Source organism: Meles meles, chromosome 2 (assembly GCF_922984935.1).
Source record: "Meles meles chromosome 2, mMelMel3.1 paternal haplotype, whole genome shotgun sequence".
Taxonomy (NCBI): Eukaryota; Metazoa; Chordata; class Mammalia; order Carnivora; family Mustelidae; genus Meles; species Meles meles.
The window spans coordinates 612,196-637,106 of NC_060067.1; the positions used below are offsets into that span (position 1 = coordinate 612,196).

Below are 24,911 nucleotides of genomic sequence, written 5' to 3' on the forward strand. Positions count from 1 at the left end.
TTGAGTTTTATCAGTTCTTTGTGTATTTTGGAATCTAAACCTTTATTGGATATGTCTTTTGCAAATATCTTCTCCCATTCAGCATGCTGCCTTTCAGTTTCGTTTATTGTTTCCTTCGCTGTGCAGAAGTAGTCCTGGTAGTTTATTTTTGCTTTTGTTTCCCTTGTCTCTGAAGAGAAAAATACTGCTCTGGCTGATTCCAGAGAAACTATTGCCTGCGCTCTCTTCTAGGATTTTTATGGTTTCCTGTCTTATATTTAGCTCTTTAATCCATTTTGAGTTTATGTTCGTCTGTGCTGTGAGAAAGTGGTCCAGGTTCATTCTTTGGCATACGGCTGTCCAGTTTTCCTAACACCATTTGTTGAAAAGACGGTCTTTTTCCCACTGGGTATTCTTCCTCCTTTATTGAAGGTTATTTGACCATATAATTGTGAGTTTATTTCTGCATTTTCTATTCTGTTTCATTGATTATGTGTCTGTTTTTGTGCCATACCATCCTGTCTTGGTGACGACAGCTTTGTCGTACAACTTGAAGTCCAGAGCAGTGATGCCTTCAGCTCTGTTGTTCTTTCTCAAGACTGCTTTGGCTATTTGGGGTCTTTTGTGGTTCCGTACAGATTTTAGGACTATTCTAGTTCTGTGAAAAATGCTGTTGGGATGTTGGTACATTTTAAAAAAATCATTCACAGGGGCACCTGGGTGGCTCAGTCAGTTGAGCTTCCGACTCAATTTCGTCTCAGGTCGTGATCACGGGGTCATGAGTTTGAGCCCCACGTCAGGCTCTGTGCTCAGTGCCGTCTGCTCTGGGATTCTTCCTCTTCCTCTCCCTGTGCCCTTCCCCACTCCCATGCTCTTTGTCTCTCAAATACATAAATAAATCTTTTTAAAAAGTCATTCACCAAAAAACAAAAAAATTATCCGCCACAGTCAAGTGGGATTTATTTCCAGGATGCGAGGCTGGGTCAGTGTTCGTAGATCAGTCATTGCTCGCTTCAGCAGCACATACACTCAAACCGGACCAACACAGAGAGATCAGCGCGGACCCAGGACAGGGAGGACACGCACATTTGTGAATTTGCATTCACAAATTCCATCCCTGATAAAAACCCCCAACAAAGTAGGTTTAGAGGGCACATAAAACATACCTCAGCACAATAAAGGCCTTACACGAAAACCCACAGCCAACATAATCTCAGTGGGCGAAAACTCAGAGCTTTTCCTTTCTCCTCCTCTGACGCGCTGACACGCCCTCTTCCAGCGTACCAGGAGCGTTTCAGCGTCGACAGCTTTGTGCTTGCTGCTCCTTCTGCCGGGAACCTTCCCCCACAAGGCCACGCTCCTCAGGCCGCACGTGCTCCAGGCTTCTCAGATGTCCCAGGAGCTGTCCGGCCTTTCTGTACCACCTCGCAGTCCCCGCACTTCTAGCCCTTTGACTTAACTCTTGCTTCCTGGCATTCATCACCGTCTCATCTGCAGCATTCTTCTGTCTTGTGTCTTTTCCCACCAAGAGCATTCGAGGTCCCTGAGACATAAGCATGGCCCACGTAGACCCTCAGTAGCTCCTGAAGAACAGCGTCCGTTCCGAGGCGTCGCGTCATGCACATCATTAGGGGAATTGCATTGTAACTGAAAGCTCGATTTTAGTTTCAGAACAGTTTTCTCTCACTCGGCTTCTCGTACGAGGAGTGGGAGGTGGAAAGCCTCCTTGATTTAAAAACTCATTTTACAATTTCCTTCTTACTAATCTTAAGCCACAGATCATAATTTTCTTTTTTTTTTTTTTTCCTCCCTTGGTGTTTTAAAAGCTCAGAAAGAGGGGCGCTTGGGTGACTTAGTCTATTCAGTGTCCAGCGCTTGATCCTAGCTCAGGTCTTGGTCTCGGGGTCATGAGTTCAAGCCCCACGTTGGACTGGGCATGGAGCCCCCTTAAAAAAGCCTACTTAAAAAAAGAAGAAAGGAAGAAAAGCTCAGAAAGAAGCAGGATTAAATAAGCAAATGTGACTAAGTATGTAAGTGATTGGAAAGGTTACAGTGAGATTCCAGCTCACCTCTGTGCTTGCTGCCGGCACCCGCGGTCCGCAGTAGCTGTTCTCAGACCCTCTCTCCTGCGGCACAGTGGCCACTGCTGCCTCACTTGGCCCTCCGTGTTGCTCGTGGCCAGTGCGGTTGCGCGTGCGCACACCGTGCCTCTGAGCGACAGTCCACGGTCCAGCCACTGCTCCTGTTTGCACTCTGGAAGGCAGCCCCGTACCCTCCTACCCTCCCACCATGAATGCGTTACTCTGTCCTCGCGGTCTGTTCAAGTTTCTGCGTCATAGCTGCCTCCGTTTCTTATGAAGCCGTTCAGCATCAGGAGTGTATGGGTTAGTGCAGTGAGACAGGACAGGGTCTTTGGATAAAAGGTCAATATTCAAATGTAACACATCTGTTTTTCTTCTGCAGCAAACCAAGAGGAAGCTAGATGATGCCAGCAAACGCTTGGAGTTTCTGTATGATAAACTTAGGGAACAGACAGTAAGTTTGTGGGGAAAAAGAAGGGTTCATGATAATCTGCTAGTGAATAAGCATGTCATCAGCATTCGTGGGGAGTGTATTTGGGAGCAGAGTTGTGACGACAATGGTAGAATGGGCTTTCTCTGACTAGCAATGTCATTTAAATTCGGGGATGAAAGAACAGGAGAAGGGGGGATGTGTTTGTGAGATCGGAGTGGAATTTTAACTCTTCCTAGAACAGAGAGTAGAAATACAGTCTGGCTTGTATTGGCCCTAAGGTTCATTTTATATATGGCTGTATTTTTTGCATTTCAACATTCCTCTGCTCCATCCCTCACATCAGTCCCATCAGATAAAAATAACCATTCTTGGGGCACCTGCATGGCTCAGTGGGTTAAGCCTCTGCTTTCAGCTTGGGTCATGATCCCGGCATCCTAGGATCAAGCCCCAAACCAGGCTCTTTGCTCAGCAGGGAGCCTGCTTCCCCTCTCTCTCTGCGTACTTATGATCTCTGTCAAGTAAATAAAATCTTTAAAAAATAATAATAGTAATAACCATTCCTGTCATGCGAGCCAGACCAGAGAAAGTTGATGTAAGAGCGGAAGTGCTGTGGTCCCTGGACTGATCCAAAGTAAATTCTTCCCTCAAAAGTACGGGCATATAATCCAAGTAACCACATGGGGAAACTCCAGATACTATGGTTTTAAGAGATGATGAGATTACGAGAGCAGTTACGAATTGATAAGCTGAGTACATGATGCTGGCTGTTGCCCTGCGCGTGCAGGTAGACCACAGGTTTGAGACCGCTGCTGTAGACATGGTTTTAGACTGCTTTGGGTCCGTCCTTAGAGATAGCATGATTAAGAGCCAAATTAAAAAAAAAAACCCTTAAATTCCTTCATATGCATGGGAAAAGTTTTAAAAGGTGTGAGCCTGTATCTAAAGAATTTGAAGAATTAACACTCTTAAGTGGAGAAAGACGTTAGCATTTCAGCTCCGGGAGGAGAGCTGGCTTCTCTAAAAAAAAGTTAACTGACTCAAACATGTTCATAATTCATAATAATTTCCTTACATAAATCATCTTGTCATGGTTCTGTTTTATACCTTAAAGAGTTGCTTGATCCAAAAAACTATTTCTAGAAAAGCTAAATGATTTATTTGCTTTTTTATAATATTTGTTTCAATCTCCTTTTAAATATCAGGGTTTATGGGAGAGTCTTTCTTAATTTAATTCTTTCTCCTCATTCTGCCTGTTTCAGCTTTCTCCCACAATCATCAGCGGTTTACACAACATTGCAAGGAGCATCGAATCGCGGAACTACTCCGAAGGCCTGACCATCCACACCCACATAGTCAGCACCAGCAACTTCAGTGAGACCTCGGCTTTCATGCCGGTTCTCAAAGTCGTCCTCACCCAGGCCAATAAGCTGGGCGTCTAAAAGGATGTCTTTACTCTCAGCCCATGTTGCCATTTTTCCAAAGAAACATATTTTAAAAAATTGTTAAGGTATGGACCAGTCCTCATTAGCATGTCTCCATAGCAGCCAGTCAAGAGCATTTATACTATTTCTGCAGATATACTCATCTTAGAACTGCTCAAAACCCAGGTGCTTTCTTTTGTTTTAATCTTTTATTGCCCATGATGATTTTCCTATTCTGCAAATAGTGTATTTCCTGGATTACACACAGTGTGTTTTCCTGAAGTATTCTGATTAAATGTGGTTTTTAAAACCTCAGTATACTTTTTGGAAAAGGAGCATCTGGTTATGCATAAAGCGGAGCTAAAACTAATTTTCTTTCATGTCCTCCCTGCTTCCTCTATGTCCATCAGATTAAAGCGTGTAATCCTATTTTACGTGTATGTAGTCTTTTTTTTAAAACAGCTGCTCACAGTTTAGTTTAATCCCTATTTTTTGTGTCGTTGGCTTCACTTGAGTCCTGAAAAAATAACCAAATCTAGAGGTTGCTACCTAGATTTTAGCAAAGATTAATGAAGAGTGGGATCACTAGCTTTCAATACCTATTGGGAAATGAGCATTTTTGTTCTGTGGAATGCATTGGACATTTCTGTATTAATAAATTTTTTCAATATTCTGTTTGAGTTTTAAGATTGAATTATCTCCATTTTACATTTAGGAATTGGTTTGTCCACTTTTAAAAGTCACCCAGAGCTCTGAAGTGTAAATTTAGAAGGAAAATTTTTAATTTCTGTCAACCTCCTGAATCAAAGGCAGACATTTTTCAGCCAGTTTTTCTGTCAAGTGACTTTATTATAGTTTGTCTTAGAACAAGCAGTGTGGCAGGGGCGCCCGGGTGGCTCAGTCGGTTAAGCGTCTGCCTTCGGCTCAGGTCACGATCCAGGGTCCTGAGATCAAATCCTACGTCCGGCTCCCTGCCCAGCGGGACGCCTGCTTCTTCCCTTTACACTGCCCCTGCTTGTGTTCTCTCTTGCTGTCTTTCTCTCTGTGAAATAAATACAACCTTTAAGAAAAAAAAACCAGTGTGGTAAACAAAAGATGATGTTCGCCAGAGAATCTTGAGAATCAGACACTAATAAGTCTTCATCGGAGCATTATATAGGTTGACGTTAGTAGGTTGGGAAGCTAGAAGATAAACACTGTAACTACCTCGGAGCTGCCCTGCCGGGAGTTGGACTGGTTCCAGTAAGAGCCGGGAGTGAGTAAGAGCAGTTCGTAGCTCGTCAGGCTTTGTACCCCCTGAGTGAAACAGTTTGTGAGAACCTCTCCTTTCCTTGTGGGCGGGTTGCCTGTTTGCCAAATAAAACCCCTCTTACCTGAAATGCGTGGCTGCCCAGCGCCGGGCGCAGGACCTGACTCTCGGCGGTGGGGTCAGCCCCCGGCCCCGTGCGGACCGCAGGCTGGCCGCTAGCAGCTTTCTTCATCTACTGCCCTTATAGTTAGGGTGTGTTTTATGTTCACCCTGATACGATAACGGCATAATTGGCAGCTTTTTATGAAAAAACGAATTCCCAAAAGACGACAAGAGTAGGCGTCAGCGGAGCCCGGTCAAGCCGAAGGTTTTACGAGGACGAGCGTAAAGACACACCGTCCCTGACGGCTGAGCAGCCCTTCTCTCTCCTTTTCCAGCACAGCGTGGAGATCTCTCCCCCCGCTGTGGAGACCTTCCGCGTGGCTCATAACCTTGGAGAAGTTCCACAGAAATGGGTGGTGGCGAGAGGAGCCGGACCCAACATGCTGTGTCGGATAAAGGGAGATTGTGGAAAGCATAGTCTGTTTTCTTGAAAAGAGGAACAACTTTCAAAAAGTTTTCTTTTAATAAGAGTAGAGAAAAAAGGTCTTAATTTCGTAAATGAGCCTGTTTTTAACATTTTCAACTCCAAAGACATTAAGGCTTATTTGGTTAATGATGAGAAATCATTTCGTCCTGCACTTTGTCCAGTAAAGGAACTCCCCCACTCCAGGACTACACTGTGGAATTAAGTATCAAAACAGACTCTGTAGTAAAGAAGGAAAGCAGCATCTCCTACAAGTGACCTAAAAGTAACTTCGTTTCCCTCTGGCTATGTCTCCAAGTAACGCATGACTTTCCTGATCCTTTTTTGCCTGAAGGAGTCTTTGGGAGAGAACACGTCAGTTTTAATCGGCAGAGATCAAGTCCACAAAGAGTTCTCTCCTGGGGCTTGCTGCCTGGACACCCTAAAGGGACCTCACCTTTCCCGGAGCTGCGTACCTCGCTCCCTCTTCAGTCCTCATATCAGCCCAGGGAGCTAAGCTCTTCATTCCAGTTACTGGGGGCAGCTGGGAAGCAGTAGAAGCCACATTTGAACCCAGATCACAGCCTAGTGAGCACATTCCTTCCACAAAACCACATTATTCCCAAAGTAACCACTGCCACAACAAAAACACGTTCTGCTTTCTGATTTCCTGCTTTTCCCTCCCATCAGTTTGCAGAGACCTGGCATTTCCCATAAACAAGGAATGTGCTTGTGATAAATGGATAAACTTACTGAACATTGTGTATTGGTTCTTTTGAGGCAGGTTCTCTTTACGTGCTGGGGAAGTTGGCCCCTGGCAGCCCAAAGCCTACCTCTCCACTGCTCGTGTTCCATCAGGGGAGAGGAGACCTCTCACAATACCCAGTTATGGCTCACAACAACAACTCCAGTTGTTTCCGTGTGGGTCTCACGCTCACCACCTGAGTTCTGTGCCCAGAGGGCCAGGATGCCAGAATTGGCTGGTCCACACCGTGTGCCCGCCCTAGTGTGAACACAGTGACTTGAAGCCCCACCAGATCCCCATCGATCAGTTCCGCCAACGGAAGATGCAGTTTAGAGAAGAGGAGGGAGAGAATAAGCCGAACAAGCCCTTACCTATGCCAGAGGGGAAGCCCTTGGTGGTCACAGTAAAAATTTTCATGGCGCCGGTCTGAGAGCCAAGAAACGGTTTCAGTGTCTTCCCCGCCACTTCCTGTCAGCCAAATGCCACTGCTTTCTGCCTCCAAAGCCCTGTTGGTGAAATGAGGGGGTAGGACTCGATGACTTCCAGTTTGACTTCCAGCTCTGGACTCCGGGACCCATCTGCCTTTCCCACAGCGTCTTTGTACATTAACTGCAACTCCTCAGACGGAATGGAAAACATTCGGGTAAGCACCGAAGCTTTGAAGAAAGATGACGGAAGCAACTCGGGCCTATTATATTTGGATATTTTTCCTTCTATAGAATTAATTTCATTGCTAATCAGGAGGAAGAACAATGCAGCACTTCCCTTGGTTGGAAATAAGTAAGAAGGCACTTTAAAAATTGGTTTTCTAATTTGAGGACTTGGACTAAATACATTTGCTTGGCCTTGAGGTCTTTAAGTAGTGAATTCCCCACTATCATGCTCTGTAGTTCCAGGAAATTAACCATTCTGCACACCTGTTCCCTGCGCCAAGAATAGGCCACGCTTGGTCACATAGGATACTCAACAACGAACTCGGTTTTTCTCTCTGGTGCTGCAAATCTGGGTCACCCCCTTGACATTCCTGAACTCTATTTACAAATGCCCCCTCCCTGCCTGAGAACAACAGGGGCCTTTGCCTTTTAGGAGGAGCCTGTGGTCTCTGACGCAGCAGGGCGAGAAAGAGGTCATTGAAACAAACAATCTCGCAGCTGATGCTGAGAGGTAAGTAAGAGCTTCTCTACGTTTATCTGCCCTTGGAAACCAAAGTAAGGATGATAGAAGAAAATGGGGCGGGTGTTGGTGGGGGGACTGGAGAGCTGGAAGACACGTGGGTGAAAAGCTTGTCAATACCGTCTTTCTTCTGCGGCAATAATAGGTTGTTCACTTACCTCAGGGAGCTGGGCTTTCGCAGCAGGGAGAGGGACACAGCCGAGAGGAGTTCACTTGGGTTTGTGCATCTTGTTTTTCGCCAGATGCTGGTCAGGGGGGATGTGGCGTAGATACTCACCAGTGTTCACACGGCCGGGCCTCGAAAGCTGGCTAGTGACTCCTCCCCAGCGTTTGCTGAAGTCTGTGGCGTCCCTCCTTCCAGTATCTGATCGCCCTCCGGCTTCCCGACGGGACCTTGAGCTCCGAGAGCACAGCCGCACACTGTCCGGGGGGGCTGAGCTTATGGCTTGGCTTCCAGAAGAGGCTCGATGACTAGGTATTGAATGGAAGAACGTTATGTGATTCAAGAGGACTTGGAAATCTGCAAAGGGCCACAGAAGAGACAGATCTGGGTTGGCCTCAGTGTTCCAGTGCATTTTCAAGTATATGCTCTTAACCTAAGAATTAGGAAGTAAAGGCCCTCAGATGGCCTAGCCATCTCCCATGCCTAGTGTCCTCCTGCCAAACTATAGCACTCTGTTAAGGGTGCTCAGGAAATGGGGAAGTCTGGGGGCTTTGTTGAAGGAGAGCTCCTCACATCCATCACATCCAGAGCAACAGAAGCGTTTTTATACGAGCAGGTGCCCCCTCTTCACTGCTATAAAATCTCAATGAGAAATTTTTCCAGTCCGTTTAATCTAGAAAAGGGGAAGCCGACCCTTCTGTGACTAGAGCAAACTGAGAAGATTAAATTTCTCTTTTTCTTTTTTTAAGATTTTATTTATTTGACAGAGATCACAAGGAGGCAGAGAGGCAGGCAGAGAGAGGAGGAAGCAGGCTCCCCGCTGAGCAGAGAGCCCAATGTGGGGCTCGATCCCAGGACCCTGAGATCATGACCTGAGCCGAAGGCAGAGGCTTTAACCCACGGAGCCACCCAGGCGCCCAAGGGGCTTCTCCTCCTTTGCCGTTCTCATGCACAGGAGTTCACTCGAATTCCACCCAGAGTCCTTTTCTACGTTCCCAGGACAACGGCGTCTGCTGTCACGGGTTCTACTGTACTGACCTGCAACGAACTTGTTCTCTTCCCGCCCAGATCTCTGGTTCTAGGCCCGTATAGTCAACAACATAGTGAACAGATCGAGCTGGGTGTCTGACAGAGCAGGACTTTTTTTTTTTTTTTAAGGATTTTATTTATTTATTGGAGAAAGAGAGAATGAGAGCGAAAGAGAGCATGAGAGGGAAGAGTCAGAGGGAGAAGCAGACTCTCCACCAAGCAGGGAGCCGATGTGGGACTCGGTCCCAGGACTCCGGGATCATGACCTGAGCCGAAGGCAGTTGCCTAACCAACTGAGCCACCCTGGCGCTCCTTCTTTTTTCTTAACGTGCTCTTGCTTCTTCAGGCGCAGTCCCCAAAACGATGATGCGAATGACAATGGGATGATGATGATGGTGCATATTTATGGGCCCCGACATGCCAGACTCCGTGCTAATCCTTAGTTGCCACGAGAATGCTATGAAGTATGTATTATTATCCCTATTTTACAAAAATGCTCATAAGCACAGATTTAGTGTCTCAATAAATGACACTGTCTTTCACTTGAATCCTAAATCCAGAGCCAAAAAGAACGCTGTTTCTTCCTTCTCTGTCATGCTCAGTTACGCACGCAGTCCTGCTGGTCCTTGCCGGTCTCCGTGGGTTTGCCGCTGCGCTCCTGCTCCTTCTCCGGGGCCTGTGCCTGTGCCTTTCTTCACATCCTCCCCATCACTGGGTCAGACTCTGAAAACAGCACCCCACCTGGGCTCTTGCCTTCAGTCTTTCCTCTCTCTACCTCCAGTCCAGTCATTTTCCACACTTTCTCCAGAGGGGCCTTTCTTCATGCAAGTTTGATCCGATTATTATGCTGCACAAGACCTTTCCAGGGCCCCCTCACCTACCACTGCTCTTCCCGCACACCATTCCCGAGACCCGTCCACCTTCACGCATGCCGCGGCATGACCTTTCAGCTTCATGTCCCACTGTCTCCCTGCTTGCACTTCCGCTATTCCAGACATCTCTCTAGATGCCGACTGAAAACGCTTTTGCTTGCCCTACTTTCTCTGCCTGCAATGTCCTCTGCCATATTTGTCTAATAAACCACTCATCCTTCCAAACTGCTCTCTCCAATATGGCAGCCGGGAGACACACGTGGCTGTTAAGCACTTGACACATGGCTAACCCGAATTTTAAGGTGTGCTGTGCTATAACGATAAACAATGGGTGTTGAAGGTACAGTGTGGGGAAAAAAGTGTAAAAGTCTTAATAACTTCATATTGATTACACGGTGAAAAGATAGTATTTTGAGTAGACTGGGTTAAAGAAACTATTAAATTTATTTTTTCTACTTTTTTAAATGTGGCTACTGGAAAACTTTATACATGTGGCTTGAGTTTGTAGTGTGCGTGATATTTCTACCAGATAGCACTCCTCGAAAATTCTCACTGGGCAAATTTAACCAAGGAGACAAAAGACTTGTACACGAAAAACTACAAAATGCTGCTGAGAAAAATTAAAGAAGACACATAGAAAGACATCCCATGTTTACAGATTAGAGATTTAAGATTGTTAGGATGTCAATACTAACGAAAGTAATCTTCAGGTATATTGCAATCCCTATCAAAATCCCAGTGCAATTTTTTGCAGAAAGGGAAAAATCTATCCTAAGTTCATATGCGATCTCAACAGATCCCAAATGGCCAAAATAAAAAAGAACAAAGTTGGAAGTCTTGTACTTCTGGATTTCAAAATGTGTTACGAAGCTACAGGAACCGAGACAACATGGCACTGATGTAGAGACAGACACACAGATGGAAGAGAACAGAGAAGCTAGAAATAAATCCTCGAGTATAGGGTCAGATGCTCTCCACTGACGGTGCCAAGATCATTCAATAAAGAAGACTCTCTCCAACAAGTGGTGTTTGGAAAACTGAATATCTACATGCAAAAGAATGAAGTTAAACCCTCCTCTTACACTAGATACAAAAAGTAACTCCAAATGGATCAAAGACCTAATTATCAGAACTAAAACTAAAAAAGTCTTCGAAAAAACAGGGGGACGGCTTCATGACATCGGATTTTACAGTCCTTTCTTAGATATGATACCAAGAGCTCAGGTAACAAAAGTAAAAACGGGTAAACTGGACTACATCAAAATTTGAAACTTCTAAGCATCAAATGACACAATCAACAGTGAAAAGGCCAACTTTGGGGAGAACGTGTTTCCACACCATTTAATCTAATAAGGGACAAATATCCAGAGTATATAAAGACCTCTTATAACCAAACAACAACAAAAAACTCAATTAGAAAATGGGCAGGGGCGCCGGGTGGCTCAGTGGGTTAAGCCGCTGCCTTCAGCTCGGGTCATGATCTCAGGGTCCTGGGATCAAGTCCCACATCAGGCTCTCTGCTCAGCAGGGAACCTGCTTCCTCCTCTCTCTCTGCCTGCCTTTCTGCCTGCTTGTGATCTCTCTCTGTCAAATAAATAAAATCTATATATAAAAAAAAAAAAACTTCTTAAAAAAAAAATAAAAAGAAAATGGGCAGGGGCGCCGGGTGGCTCAGTGGGTTAAGCCTCGGCTCAGGTCATGGTCTCTCCTGGGATCGAGCCCCGCATCGGGCTCTCTGCTCAGCAGGGAGCCTGCTTCCCCCCCACCCCCGCCTGCCTCTCTGCCTACTTGTGATCTCTGTCAAATAAATAAAATCTTAAAAAAAAAAAAGAAAATGGGCAAAGGACTAGGATAGATGCTTCTCCAAAGATGACATACAAAAGGCCATCAAGCCCATGAAAATATGCTCAACATCACTGACTATTAGGGAAATGCAAATCAAAACCGCAGTGAGGTATTACCTCACACCCATTAGGATGGCTGTAATCTTAAAAAAAAAATCCAAAAAACAAAACCAAAAATCCCTAACCAAAATAACAAGCATTAGGATGTGGGGAACTGGAACTCTCACACATTGTTGGTGGCCATGTAAATGTTGCTGCGGCTGCTACAGGAAACAGTATGGAGTTCCCCCACAATTAAAAACAAAATTACCATAAAATCCGTCAATACTACTTCTGGGTATAGATCCAAAAGAACTGAAGGCAGTTTCGAAGAGATAGCTGGACCCCCTGTTCATCGTAGCATGATTCACAGTGGCTACACAAGTGTCATCCTAGGATGACTGGGTTGGTCACGTGTGGCATAACCACAATGGGATATTATTTGGGCTTGGAAAGGAAGAAGAGTCCGACACATGCTACCGCCTGGATGGACCTGGACGACACCGTGCTAAGTGAAATAGGCCACACAGAAAGACACACACTGTAGGGTTCCACTTACATGGGATATCCAGCGTAGTCAAACTCATAGAAACAAAGTAGAGGATGGTTGCCAGGCTAGGGAGAGCGAAAAGTAGGGTATTGTTTAATGAGCATAGCGTTTTAGTTTTGCAAGTTGAAAAAGGTCTGGAGGTTTATATATTTATTTTATTATTATACATTTGACAGTACTAAACCAAGCATTTAAAAATGGTTAAGATTTATGCATATTTTACCACAAATTTAAAAAAAAAAAAACTAAAATTAAGTTTAAAAAATCCTACTCAGGGAGTACCTGGGTGGCTCAGTGGGTTAAAGCCTCTGTCTTCGCCTCAGGTCATGATCTCAGGGTCCTGGGATCGAGCCCCGCATCAGGCTCTCTGCTCAGCGGGGAGCCTGCTTCCCCCTCTCTCTCTGCCTGCCTCGCTGCCTACTTGTGAGCTCTGTCTGTCAAGTAAATAAATAAAATCTTTAAAAAAAATAAAAAATAAAAAGACCAACTTCTTAAAAAAAAAATCCTACTCAGCAATTACCCCTCCCCTTACACAATTACTTCCTTTGTGCCTCCATTTTATCTTGTATGCTTACCACATTTTTGGTAATGACTTGTTTAACAGGATAAGGCTTACTATCCCATTTGCCCCCAATAAGGGGTGAGAGGAACACTCATCCACTTCTGGGATCTTGACCAGAAGCTAAGAAAATACACTGAAGTCTTTTATGAAGACCTTAGATGGGAAAAGGGACAGTAGCCTTGATGGCATAATATGCTACTGGGGACAGTCATTAGACAGTCATTATCAGCAAGAGTATGTCATACATGTGAGTTTTCACTCTGAGATTGGATCTGGAAGAACCATTTTCCTTCAATCTTCCTTTTGCAGGCAGGATCAGAAAGACCTAAATAGCACTGTCCCTGATCCACGACACATATCAACATCCCCTTCTCCATATTAAGTCCAACCTGCTGACATGACTGGGCCGACCCAGTCGGACTCATTGGAGGGAAGAGAGGAAGAGGTTCATTCAAGACAGGTTAAGACAGAGTGGCTTACCCTACAGATAATGTACCCGGGATCAAGTAAAAAACTATTTCGGTGCTTCTCCTGGACTCTGGGTATGCATGCTTGATGTCTAACAAATTTTGTGGTTTTTTCCGATCATGGACTGGACTCGGTCATCACCAAAAGGTTGCATTTGTTTGATCTGTCCTCCTTCCCAGATGAGGAGCTCCTTTAGGGCAGGGACCGAACCTTATTCATCCTTGTATCCCCAGTGTCCACTGGCCCTGGCACATAGCAGGTGCCCAATACATCCCAAACGACCGAATGGCTAGACTGGGTGTGGGGGGAATCATTACAATAACCCGGCATTTTCAGCCAAGTCACCAGTCCACCCCTGGAAGGACAGTCTGGATTACAGACCCGCAGGCAGAACATGGGTCGGCGGGCGTGGGAAGGAGGGGACTCATGTGAGGGAAAAGCGGTTCATCAGAAAGCCCAGGCTGAGTGGCCAACGACCCCGATACCCTCTAGTTTCCTGTTCTGTTCGTCACACTGTCATTGTTCAGTGCCAACAGCGCGTGGCCGGTCACCAGGAAATTTCCTTCTGTTCCGGGATTTTGGCTCCATCTGAAGCGCCACTGTAACGGCGCCCCAGTGGCCCTGATTCCAGAGCAACATCTGCTCCCTTGTAAAGCGGACATCTCCGTGTGGCTGATTGGACAGGCTGGGGGGTGACTGTCGGACCCTGGAGTTCCGCCCTTTGCCCTTTTGGGCCGTCAGTTCTTTGTAATTGGCGGCCCTTTCCCAGACTCTGGGACGGGATTCCTAACATGGGGTGACCCAAACATCAGCTTTATATGTGGACACAACGGTTACATAGGGTTACTTGGGGACACAACGGTTACATACGGTTACTCGGGGACACAACGTTACATATATGGTTACTCGTAGACACAACGGTTACATATGGTTACTCGTAAGCACAACGGTTACATATGGTTACTCGTGGGCACAACGTTACATACGGTTACTCGGGGACACAACGTTACATATATGGTTACTCGTGGACACAACGGTTACATATGGTTACTCGGGGACACAACGGTTACATATGGTTACTCGGGGACACAACGTTACATATATGGTTACTCATAGACACAACAGTTACATATGGTTACTCGTAGACACAACGGTTACATATGGTTACTCGGGGACACAACGGTTACATATGGGTACTTGTGAGCACAACGGTTACATACGGTTACTCGGGGACACAACGGTTACATACGGTTACTCGGGGACACAACGGTTACATAGGGTTACTCGGGGACACAACGGTTACATACGGTTACTCGGGGACACAACGGTTACATAGGGTTACTCGGGGACACAACGGTTACATACGGTTACTCGGGGACACAACGGTTACATAGGGTTACTCGGGGACACAACGGTTACATACGGTTACTCGGGGACACAACGGTTACATACGGTTACTCGGGGACACAACGGTTACATACGGTTACTCGGGGACACAACGGTTACATACGGTTACTGGGGGACACAATGTTACATATATGCTTATTCGTGGACATAGCGGGGCTCCTTCAAACTCACCGAATTCGCAAGCTGGGAGGAAGCACAAAGTAGCTCCGCTCCCGGGAAAGGAACCGCGTCCGGAGGGCCGGCGGGGTCGCCCCAACGTCCGGTTCCGAGGCCTTTCCCTGCTTCCAGGCTGGAGGCGCGGCCGTGCCCCTCGCGTTCCCACAGCGGGGCCCGCGGACCGCGCACGGAGGACCGGGAGCAGACGCCTGCGTCGGGGCCCCCGCGGGCTCACGGGGCGTTGGGACACGCCGTCCGGGGGCCGCGTCTGTCGTGCGTCCGACGGCACCGGGACCCGGCGGAGCGTGGGGCGAGGCTGACCGCGGCCCCCGCCGGCCCCGGACGCACGCCCCGCGCGGACCGCACACGCGGCGGCTCGGCGCGGCGCCCGGAGAAGCGCAGGAGCCGAGCCGAAGGGAACGCGGCGCCCGGAGGCGCAGGAGCCGCGGACGCACCGGGGCGCGGGGTGAGGGGGGCCCGGACGGGCCGGAGCGGTGCGGGCCCTGCCCCCGCCCCAGCCCTTCCCCGCCCCGCCCCCGCCTCCTCTCCGTCCCGCCCAGCCCGGCCCGCAGCGCCGCGCCGAGGGCCAGGCCCGGCCGGGGCGGAGGGCGCGGGGCAGGGCGCGCGGCGGCGCGTCGTCTGGAGGAACGCGGTGCTGCGGGGCCTCCTGCTCGCGGCCGCTCACGCTGCTCTGGGGTGAGTCCGCCGGCGCCCCCGGCCCGGCCCGACCCGACCCCGCGGCGCCCCCGGCCCGGCCCGACCCGACCCCGCGGCGCCCCCGGCCCGGCCCGACCCCGACCCCGCGGCGCCCCCGGCCCGACCCGACCCCGACCCCGCGGCGCCCCCGGCCCGGCCCGACCCGACCCCGCGGCGCCCCCGGCCCGGCCCGACCCGACCCCGCGGCGCCCCCGGCCCGGCCCGACCCCGACCCCGCGGCGCCCCCGGCCCGACCCGACCCCGACCCCGCGGCGCCCCCGGCCCGGCCCGACCCGACCCCGCGGCGCCCCCGGCCCGACCCGACCCCGACCCCGCGGCGCCCCCGGCCCGGCCCGACCCGACCCCGCGGCGCCCCCGGCCCGACCCGACCCCGACCCCGCGGCGCCCCCGGCCCGGCCCGACCCGACCCCGCGGCGCCCCCGGCCCGACCCGACCCCGACCCCGCGGCGCCCCCGGCCCGGCCCGACCCGACCCCGCGGCGCCCCCGGCCCGGCCCGACCCGACCCCGCGGCGCCCCCGGCCCGACCCGACCCCGACCCCGCGGCGCCCCCGGCCCGGCCCGACCCGACCCCGCGGCGCCCCCGGCCCGACCCGACCCCGACCTCGCGGCGCCCCCGGCCCGACCCGACCCCGACCCCGCGGCGCCCCCGGCCCGACCCGACCCCGACCCCGCGGCGCCCCCGGCCCGACCCGACCCCGACCCCGCGGCGACGTCGGCCCGACCCCGGCCTCGCTGCTCGCGCCCGCTCGTCGGGCCTCGGGCCGGGCCGGGTCCGCGTCCGGGGGTCTCCGCGGCGACAGCGGAAGGGACCGGAGCGCCGCTGGGCCGGGGTGGGGGGACGCCGGTGTCGCCCGCGCGCGTCCTCAGGCTCTTCCCGGGCCGCGGGTGGACGCGCCGGCGCGGGAACGGCCTTGATTTCCACGCACGACGTGGAGAAACCCGTGCGCCTCCCGCGCCCCACGGGCTCCCGCGCCCCAGGCTGCGGTGTCCGGAGCCGCCACCGGCCCCAAAAGTGGCCCCAGAAGTGGCCCCGCGACATCGCTCCGCCCCAGCACAGAGCGCGATCGGGGCCGCAGAGCCGCCCCCAGGCCCGTCCTACTCCGGTCCGGGCCGGGCTGTGGCCGCACCCGAGGCTGCTGTCCCCCTCTCCGTCCTCCCCCTCCGTCCCCACCTCCGTCCCATCCCCCTGCGTCCAGCGCCCTCCGTGCCAGCATCCCCCTTGCTGGTGCAGCCAGGGATGGGGGGGCTGGACCACCCCGCCGCCTGCTCCCCATTGCCTGCGCTCCAGAGGCCTGGCACCTGCCCTAAGTCGCGGTCCTCTGAGCTACCTCGCATGTCCCCCTGGCCCCAGTGAGTGGTCTGGGCTTCAGTCACCTGGGGCGGTAGCCAGGACAGAAGCGCAGGCAGGGATGCTGGGGGCTGAGAATGTGATGAGGGAATCCAGGAAGCCCTTTCAGAGGCCGTCGGGGGATCCTCAAGGAAGGGGGTGCGGGCAGGAAAAACAAACTTTTATTTCCAGAGGGAAAAAGGAAGAAAGTACTGAGAGGACTTTCTGCAAAGCTTATTTGGAGTAGTGCCAGCTTCATGCCCGGTTGAGAAAGGGCCCTCACGCTCTCAGCCTTCCCTCCGGACCCTGCAGGCCCTGCCCTTGGGCCAAATCCCTCCAGAGCCCCTTAAGTGTTAGGGGGTGTGGCTGAGAGAGGGACAGTGCGCGGAGGGCTGGCGAGAAGGTCAGGAGTCTCTGGGAATCCATGGAAATCTTTTTCCCCCTTCACGTGAGCTCCATGTGCAGCCCCGGGGCTGGGGTTCAGAACCCCTTTATCTAGAGCCACTTGCTCATCCTCGGACCGAGCCAGCGGGGTGCCTGCCTCTGAAGCCCTTAAAGTCCCCTAAAAGCTCCTGGCGGCCCTCTGCTCATCCCCCCAACGGAGCGCCCCTCCTCCGTTCTGTGCCCTCCTCAGCAGCGTCTCTGTGGTTGTGTTGGCTTCATCCTGTCTCCACATCTCTTTTCTCCACGTGACTAGATCGTAAGGTGTTCAGCCACTGCTTCGTGGACAGGCCCCCGCAAGGCCACCGAAAGCCCTTAGCACTGCCCCCCAGCCCCCAGGGAGCCCCTCCCTCCCCTTCCAGGCCTGGAACCCCACCGGCCCACCTGCCGCCGCGCACCCGGGCTTGGCCTTCCGGAGGGCAGGGTCAGAGCCAGCGCGTGGAGCCGTGAGTGCTTGGACACGGCTGTGTGTGTCCCCCCAGGATGCCCCACGGGCTCCTCTCCGTGCGGCCCCGAACCCTGCGGGCCCAGGCGCACCAGCGGGAGCCGCTCAGATGGGGTCTCCTCTCCGGGTTTGCCAAGTAGCCTCGGTCCTTTCCAGGCTGTCGTGTGTGGTGAAGACAGCATCTTTTTTCTGGAAGACCCTAGCCCGCAGCTCTCCTGCAGCAGACTGTGGCTCCCCGCGCGTGTGACAGGTCCGGCCCTCCTGCCTGCGGTCTCCTGCATCAGTGCTGCTCTCCGGAGCTCCGCTCTCCTGTGCTTCCAGTCAGCAGGAGAGCGAAGGAGGGAGGAGGGAGGAGAAGAAAAGGAAAGAGAAAGAGCAGTGGGGCTGTTGTGCTTTCAAAGTCCAAAACGTTGCCTTAGACACATGCTGGTCAGACGCAGAGGCCCGCGGCGCGGCTGTGCGGGGCCCGGGCTCTGCAGGGCTATTTTCAGGGGCAGCCCCAGGGCCCTGAGCCGCCGGGGTTGCCCTGTTGCCCGGTCCCAGCACCGCCCGGTTCCGTCCAGCGTTCGGGCCGAGCTCATGCGCTAAGGTGTCGGGCCGTCCGTCATCAAGGGAATCGGCTCAGCCCGTCCCTCACTCACCGCCCGTCACCCCGGCGAGGCCGCCCTGGAGACGGGGGCACCGACCCCGCGCCCCGGGAGAGACTGAGGTGTGCGGCGGGTGGAGCGGCGTCTGCGGGGTGGTGGGATGTCGTCAGTGAAGGATCCTGCAGCCCTGCCTGCCTCGGCCCCGCCTTCCTCCAACTCCACGTGGGGCCGGGGTGCCCAGCTTTCCCTCTTGCGCCTCACTGGGCGGCCGTGGAGCAGGCGCTCTCCGTCCTGCAGGACCCGAGGGAGGAGATGATGCGTTTCGAGGACAGACCTTTACCTCGTCCAACAGGGGCTGCTTTAAGAATTGGGCCGAAGCCCCACTTAATCCAGGCCCCGAGTCCTGAGCAGTGGAACCGAGGAGCCGCTGGAGGCAGGCACCACGCTCCGAGTCCTGGGCTCCCTTCCAGCCAGCTCCGCCTCGCCTGTCTCTGGGCATTCCAGCTATCGGTTTCCAGAAATGTCAGGGACTTTTCTGGTTTCTCTCTAAGTGTCATCTGAGTCCCCTAAATGTCCTGTGGTGACGTCATGGCTTTTTTTCGTCTTTGGACTGTGCAGGTCTCAGGCGTGAAAAGCGGTGATCGGTGATCGGCTCTGCTCCCTTCTTCCGTCCTGCCCGGGGGCAGACACGGCCATCGTGGAGGCCTTACAGGAATTCCCCGGTGCCAGCTGGACTCTCCGGTGGGGCTTAGGCTCCGGGGAGGAAGCAGTCTGGGGGCTGGGGGCCTCCGGAGAGGCTGGGGTTTGGGGAGTGCTGGCCCACCAAAGTCTGTGCCATTCCGAGAGGTGCCGGAAGAGGACCTGTCTTCTGTCAGGGGCTCCCTTCGTGCCTCCGTGACTCGGGATGGTCTGCATGTCTTTGCTGGGTTGTGCCTCTTTTCCTGTCGAGTCTCTGAGGTTGTTGGGGAGCCTCAAGAGAGTGTTGGCCTCGGACTTCTGCCTCCCGTTTTCTAAGGGGGTGGCTCGGGAGAAAGACCTGTCTGGACGTGAATTCCTGCTCTCCTACTCACCTTCTACATGACCTGGGACAAATCGACATCTCTGAACTTCAGCTTTCTTGCCTGTAAAATGGGTGTGTCCGTACCTCTTGCTTACTGGGTTGTGAGTTAAACCTGAGATTTCGTGTGAATCACAGCACAGTACCTTGGTTGGTGCACCCTCATTATTAGCTGCCGTCGTTATTGGTCCTTAGGTTGGCTCTTTTTCTTCACAGAAGGGGAAATACCCTCTCGCAGCTCAATGAACTCTGCATTGGCACAGAACTTGGCTTTGTTGCCTCCCTTGCATGGAAAAGATCGCTTTGGCTTTGGAAACAAAGGTTCTTTCTCAAAGTTTCCAAAGAGAAATGAACACAAGTCTCTCCTAGTCCTTCCTCCCCTGCCTCTCCCCATCCCCCATCCCTGCCTTTTCCTTCCCTTGGATTTTTCTCTTCCCTCTGAAAGGTCACCAGTTCATAGATAAGCACCTTCTGTCTAGCTGACAACTCACCTGGTCCATAGTTTTCTTGAGCACAACCAGTTACAGGGGCTGTGGAGACAGGCCCACTTAGTTCCTGAGATCTCCTAGGGTCTTAGTTTTGACTTGGTTTTTCCTCCCAACCCTATCTTGAGTCACGTTTAAACCAACCAACCTACCAACCATCTTAATGCCCAGTTAAACTACTAAAAAGCCAAAAAACAAAAATTAAACCCTGTAATGCCCAGTCCATTGTTGCAACTCCTGCATTTTTAATAAATGGGCAGACGCTAAGCGCTTCCTCACTCAGGGCTGGCGTCCGGCAAAACCTGAGAATAGAGTATGCTTTGGCTGACGTCCTAACAAGCATAAATATAGGTTTGAGGTTAACATTATTAACTCAGTTTTTTCTAAGACTGGTCAAGGTCACTGCAGACTGTACTGTGACCTTGAAATGAGCCGTGCTGCGGAGTAGAAACCTGGGCCCGAAGCCCGGCACCGCCCGCTGGTGCAACTTCATACACGTCCCCTTCCAGCTTGGGAGCCCTGTCCCCATCTGTCCGTGGAAGGGGGACAGGAACACTGCACTGAAAGTTGTTTGAAGACCTGGAGCGCCTACAAAAGTGCCTGCCACAGAGTAGATGCTCGGTGCTATCGACCAGCATCGCCCCCCAGGGTGGGGCCGACCCTGGCATCATCCTCTGTCTGGGGCCTGGAGCGCTTGAGCCTCGCACATGAGACACAGCGTTTAAATCCGACCATGACCTTGCCGTAGCTTGTTTATTCTTGCCTTGCCCGGTTTTGTGGACGGCACACAAGTAAACAATTGCCCGTTAGAGCCGCTGATCATTTACAAAAGGTGAACAGCCGTGGTGGCTCCTTAGGGTTCTGTGAAACACAGCACCGTCTTTGGGGACCTTATCCTCGTTGAGTGTTTTGATGTGCGGCAGTTTCTGGCATGCAGCCTGCCTGTGGCTGCTGGGAGGCATAGTTTTGCTAGCCCCGAGGTTAAGAGGGTGGGCTTTGGAGTGAGGGTCTGGGATCAGCACCCAGTTCCATGCCCACCAAATTCAGCCTCGGGCTGATCCCTCACCCTGCTGACCCTAGTGTCCCCAAGTGCACGGGGAGGTTAAGTGAGAGCCCAGCAGTAGGCCATCAGGTTGCGGCAGGAGTGAGATGAAACGGGAAAGGACTTGGCCCGATGGTGATGAGCGTGGGGTGACAAGTGGAAGTGACGGATCGCTGTATTGGACACTGAGACTAATACGACACGGTACATTCGCTCTACTGGAATTAAAGAAAAAAGAAGAAGAAAAGAAAAAGAAGAACTTGGCCTGAAGTCAGCGCAGAGGAAATGGGAGCTCCGGGCCCCGCACACTTTCCCGGAGCGCTTCCTTCTCTCCTTCCCTCCTTTGAGCTCAGTCTTGGGAGGCTGAGCCTCGTTGTCAGAAAGCACTGGTCTCGGGGTCCAGGCCTTCTGCTCTGGGTTTGTTTCCTCTGCCGTGGGATGATGGTTCCCGCAGTGGAACCCTCAGGAGTGCCGTCCTTTGTTCATCATGGGCGTGAGGGGTCCGGCGGGGGGGCCTCACAGCTGCACACGCAGCTGCGGGTTCATCCACCCACAGTCATTCATGTTTTCCCTTCCAGTGATTGTCAAGACCAGCTGCACATCAGAACCCCTTGGGGATCCTTGACGGTGTTTGGAAGCTTAGGCCTGCTGAATCGCAGTCTCGGGGAGATGCTGTGGCTTCCTCTTCTGTGTCTTCTTTTGTTGGTTTGTTCGTTGGGTTTTTCTGTTTTTTTACCATTCACATATTTCTGATGCACAGCTGGGCTTAATTCCCTCGTTCAGTAACATTTACCCCTCAGCCACTCCCTGCCAGGCACCGGTGCGGTCCTGGACTTGGTGGCACTTAGCGGCCAGTCGGAGGGACAGACAGTGATGAGAGCGACGCAGTCTTACTTACAGAGGCCCTGGTCTGGGGCAGTCGAGGAGGAGGCCCGTGGCTGGCCGGCTGGCGGCCCTGGGGTTTGGAGGAGATAGCCCTGTGGCCGCAGGCAAGCGTGGGGGCAGAGCTGTGAGGGAGGAAAGACAAGCAGGGTGGGTTCGAGGACCCGATGGCCCAGTGAGGCTGGAGGTGGTCAGGGGCCAGATCCAGGGCGAGGAGGATTGTTCCTGGGCGGCGGGGCCAGGAGACGGGGCTTGTGGCAAGGCTGCCCTTCCGCCCCTGCCTGACTCTCGTCTTCTGCTCTCAGCCCGTCCCACACGCCGACAATTCCTGCTCTGCTGGAACGGTCTGGAGCAAAGTTTTTAGAGCAGACACTTGCCGGTGGGACGAGTGAGCCTGAAGTTTTCCAGGAAAGATGCTGCGCACGCACCTGGCTTAGTGACCGGCGGGGAAGGGGCATCTCCCTCTGGCTTTTCCCCTGTTCTTTACTCCTCCTTGTTTCTAAAAGGTGCATGTGTGAGGGGTCTTGTCCTAATCTCACTTGCTCCCTCGAGCCTCAGTTTACATAGCTGGTTCTCCCGGGCCCTCATTGCCGGCACGGTGAGTCGTCCTTCCTGCATCCTGGTTCCCGTTCCTGCGGCTTACTGGGACGGCTTCGCGGGCTCTGACCAGCGGCGTCAGCATCGCCGGGGAGCTTGTTAGAAATAGAGATGTTCAGACCCTGTCCTGGACCTGTCGAATCGGGACCTGCATTTCAATAAGGTCTGCGAGTGACCCACCTGCACGCTACAGTCCAGAAGCTCTCCTGTCAGTCCAGCCACAGGCCGGCGGTTCAGAGGGGCCGGCACGAGTGGGATTTGCGATCCTTCCTTCTTTCTTGGATTGCCTCCTCCCCTTTGCCGCCCCCGCTCCCCTCCTGCCTTCCTGTAGCTTATTTTAGAACATGTTGGGATCCTGCTTCTCTCGCCAACAAAAGGCTGTTGCTAAAATCTTTCAGCCGGCAGCAGCAATGTTTAATTCATGGGCCAGAAAACTAATTTTATTTTCGTGACTAGAGCTGGGGAAGACAACGGGAAGGCCCCGTGCACCGCCCTTGGGATTCAGCTTGTCTGTTTAACAGGTGGACTGGTAGAGGTGAGGAGGCCTCAGGGGAGGGTTGTCTTCACACAATTATGAAGTAGATTGTATCAGGTCGCTTTTTTTAAAAATATTTTATTTATTTGACAGAGAGAAATCACAACTAGGCAGAGAGGCAGGCAGAGAGAGAGGAGGAAGCAGGCTCCCTGCTGAGCAGAGAGCCCGATGCGGGGCTCGATCCCAGGACCCTGAGATCATGACCCGAGCCGAAGGCAGAGGCTTTAACCCACTGAGCCACCCAGGCGCCCCTATCAGGTCACTTTTGGCCACAGATAGCACAATACTCCGCTTTACGTGGCTTAAAGGATAAGGAGATTTTCTAATTCCAACCGATAACCAGGCCCCAGGTAGGGCGCCCCGTCCTCAGCGGGTTTTATTTCTGCCTTGGGGCTCTGTCCAATGTAGTTTTCCTCGTGGTTACAGGATGGCTGCCAGAGCGCCAGGCAGCACAGGGGAGTTTCAGCATGTCCTACAGAAGAAGAGAGAGAGTGTCGATGTCCCTTCCTGATGTCTCATCAGAGAGAAAATGTTTCCTGGGCCCCTCACAGCTTGTGTCTCCTCCAGGCTCCCTTGCGGGATCCCGTCCCAAGTGCCTTGTTAAACCGGTCCTTGGCAAAGGATTGGTCAAGGTCGGCCACTCAGCCACACGTGGTGGGTGGAGGGAGTGGGTGTCAAGAGGCAAACAAAACCCAGGCTCTGCTCAGAGGAGGAGGATGGCTGTGGACCGCCAACGCCTCTACCCAGGGCCTCCTTCACTCCCTGTCACGCCTTCCCTCTTCCGTGTCACCTCTATTCCCTGAAAAGTCGCGGGTTTATGTCGTGGCGCACTCTCCCCCCGCTACTTTCCATCCCGCTAACTTTTCTCAAATCTTGCTGCCCTGAGAGTGCGCTGTAGACGCTCGCGTTTTCCTGAGGCTCTGCGCTCTGCCGTGGCGCCCCTGCCTCCCCCAGGACCCGGCACACGGCCCTGCCCAGCACACCGCGCCGCGCGAGCGGTGAAGGAGTAAATGAGCGTATGAGTTTAATCGCTGTGCGGCCTTTCTTTCTACAGGAAGGTAAATTTCATTCTTTTTTTGTTTTTTAAGATTTTATTTGTCTGTCAGAGAGAGGGAGAGAGCACAGCAGGGGGAGCGGCAGAGGTAGAGGGGGGAGGTGCCCCCCGCGGAGCAGGGGGCCCAAAGCAGGACTCTGTCCGGGATCATGACCCGAGCTGAAGGCAGACGCTTAACGGACGGAGCCACCCAGGCGCCCCAGTGTTGTTCTTGAACTTAAAGAGTGTTTTTCCTGTTAGAGAACTTCCCATGTGATTTGCGGGGAAGGACTGTGGAGCGAGAAGCCTTTCTCGGTCCCTCGAAGACTACGCACCTTCTGCACGTATGTCCATCCCGCGAGTCACCCTGACCTCCCTGCGGAGATTGCAGAGCTCCGTGTCGCTCTCCGGGATTTTTACGGGCTGAGGTGGGACAGGAGAGGTTTGCTAGATCCCCTTCGAAGAACTGAATTAAAAAGAATATGGAAAACGAGTGACTTCAAATGTTTTTTAACCAAGGTTTTCCACGGTGACACACCTGCCAGACAGCGTTCTTTTTTGGTCACCTTCTCGTCCTTTTTGGTCACCTTCTCGTCCTTCCGCGACACAGAACCGCGGTGATGAAGTCATGTCCAGATTTCCATGCTCTTGCTTTGAATTTTAAAATTTTAAAGTTTAAAAATTTAAAAAAAATTTAAATTTTAAAACGGGCACTTAAAAGTCACTTACGTTTGCATTTGCTCAAACAACCTAGAAAGAGCCCTCTGACCCTCAAGGGGACATTGCTAACTAGGGATCAAGGAGACAAAGCCATAGCTTTGGGCCAGAGATTTTGGAAAACCAGCTTTAGAGGCCTGTAGACTGGGAAGATGTTGGGAGCAGGGCTGTGGGGCGTCCCTTGTGTGAAACCTTCCGGACCGAACCCGCAGGTGCGGCGAAGGCGTCAGGCCTTCTCCGTGGCGGTGGCTGGATGCCTCGAGGCGCGTCGTTCCTCTCCGTTGGCGTATCTGACTGACGCTGACGGGG

At 52.5% G+C, this 24,911-nt stretch overlaps 2 protein-coding genes and 1 long non-coding RNA gene across 20 annotated transcripts in view; all 3 read left to right on the plus strand.

Moving 5' to 3' along the window:
* The window catches only part of SEC31A (SEC31 homolog A, COPII coat complex component), a 75,529-nt gene extending 71,186 nt beyond the window's left edge, over positions 1–4,343 (plus strand). For all 18 annotated transcript variants that reach the window (XM_045995759.1, XM_045995776.1, XM_045995784.1 and 15 more), the window contains 2 exons: positions 2,443–2,514; positions 3,753–4,343. In XM_045995759.1, coding sequence (XP_045851715.1) covers positions 2,443–2,514; positions 3,753–3,932 — 252 coding nt within the window. In that variant the 3' untranslated portion in view covers positions 3,933–4,343. The remainder of the gene's footprint in view (positions 1–2,442; positions 2,515–3,752) is intronic.
* A 7,737-nt stretch (positions 4,344–12,080) lies between these two features.
* The window catches only part of SCD5 (stearoyl-CoA desaturase 5), a 124,956-nt gene continuing 112,125 nt past the window's right edge, over positions 12,081–24,911 (plus strand). The window contains 4 exon segments of the mRNA XM_045991133.1: positions 12,081–12,136; positions 14,869–15,202; positions 15,297–15,336; positions 15,339–15,432. Coding sequence (XP_045847089.1) covers positions 12,081–12,136; positions 14,869–15,202; positions 15,297–15,336; positions 15,339–15,432 — 524 coding nt within the window.
* LOC123935361 lies at positions 20,372–24,876 on the plus strand. The gene is made up of 3 exons (XR_006816894.1): positions 20,372–23,910; positions 24,147–24,229; positions 24,815–24,876. It is a non-coding gene; the product is annotated as an uncharacterized LOC123935361 (long non-coding RNA).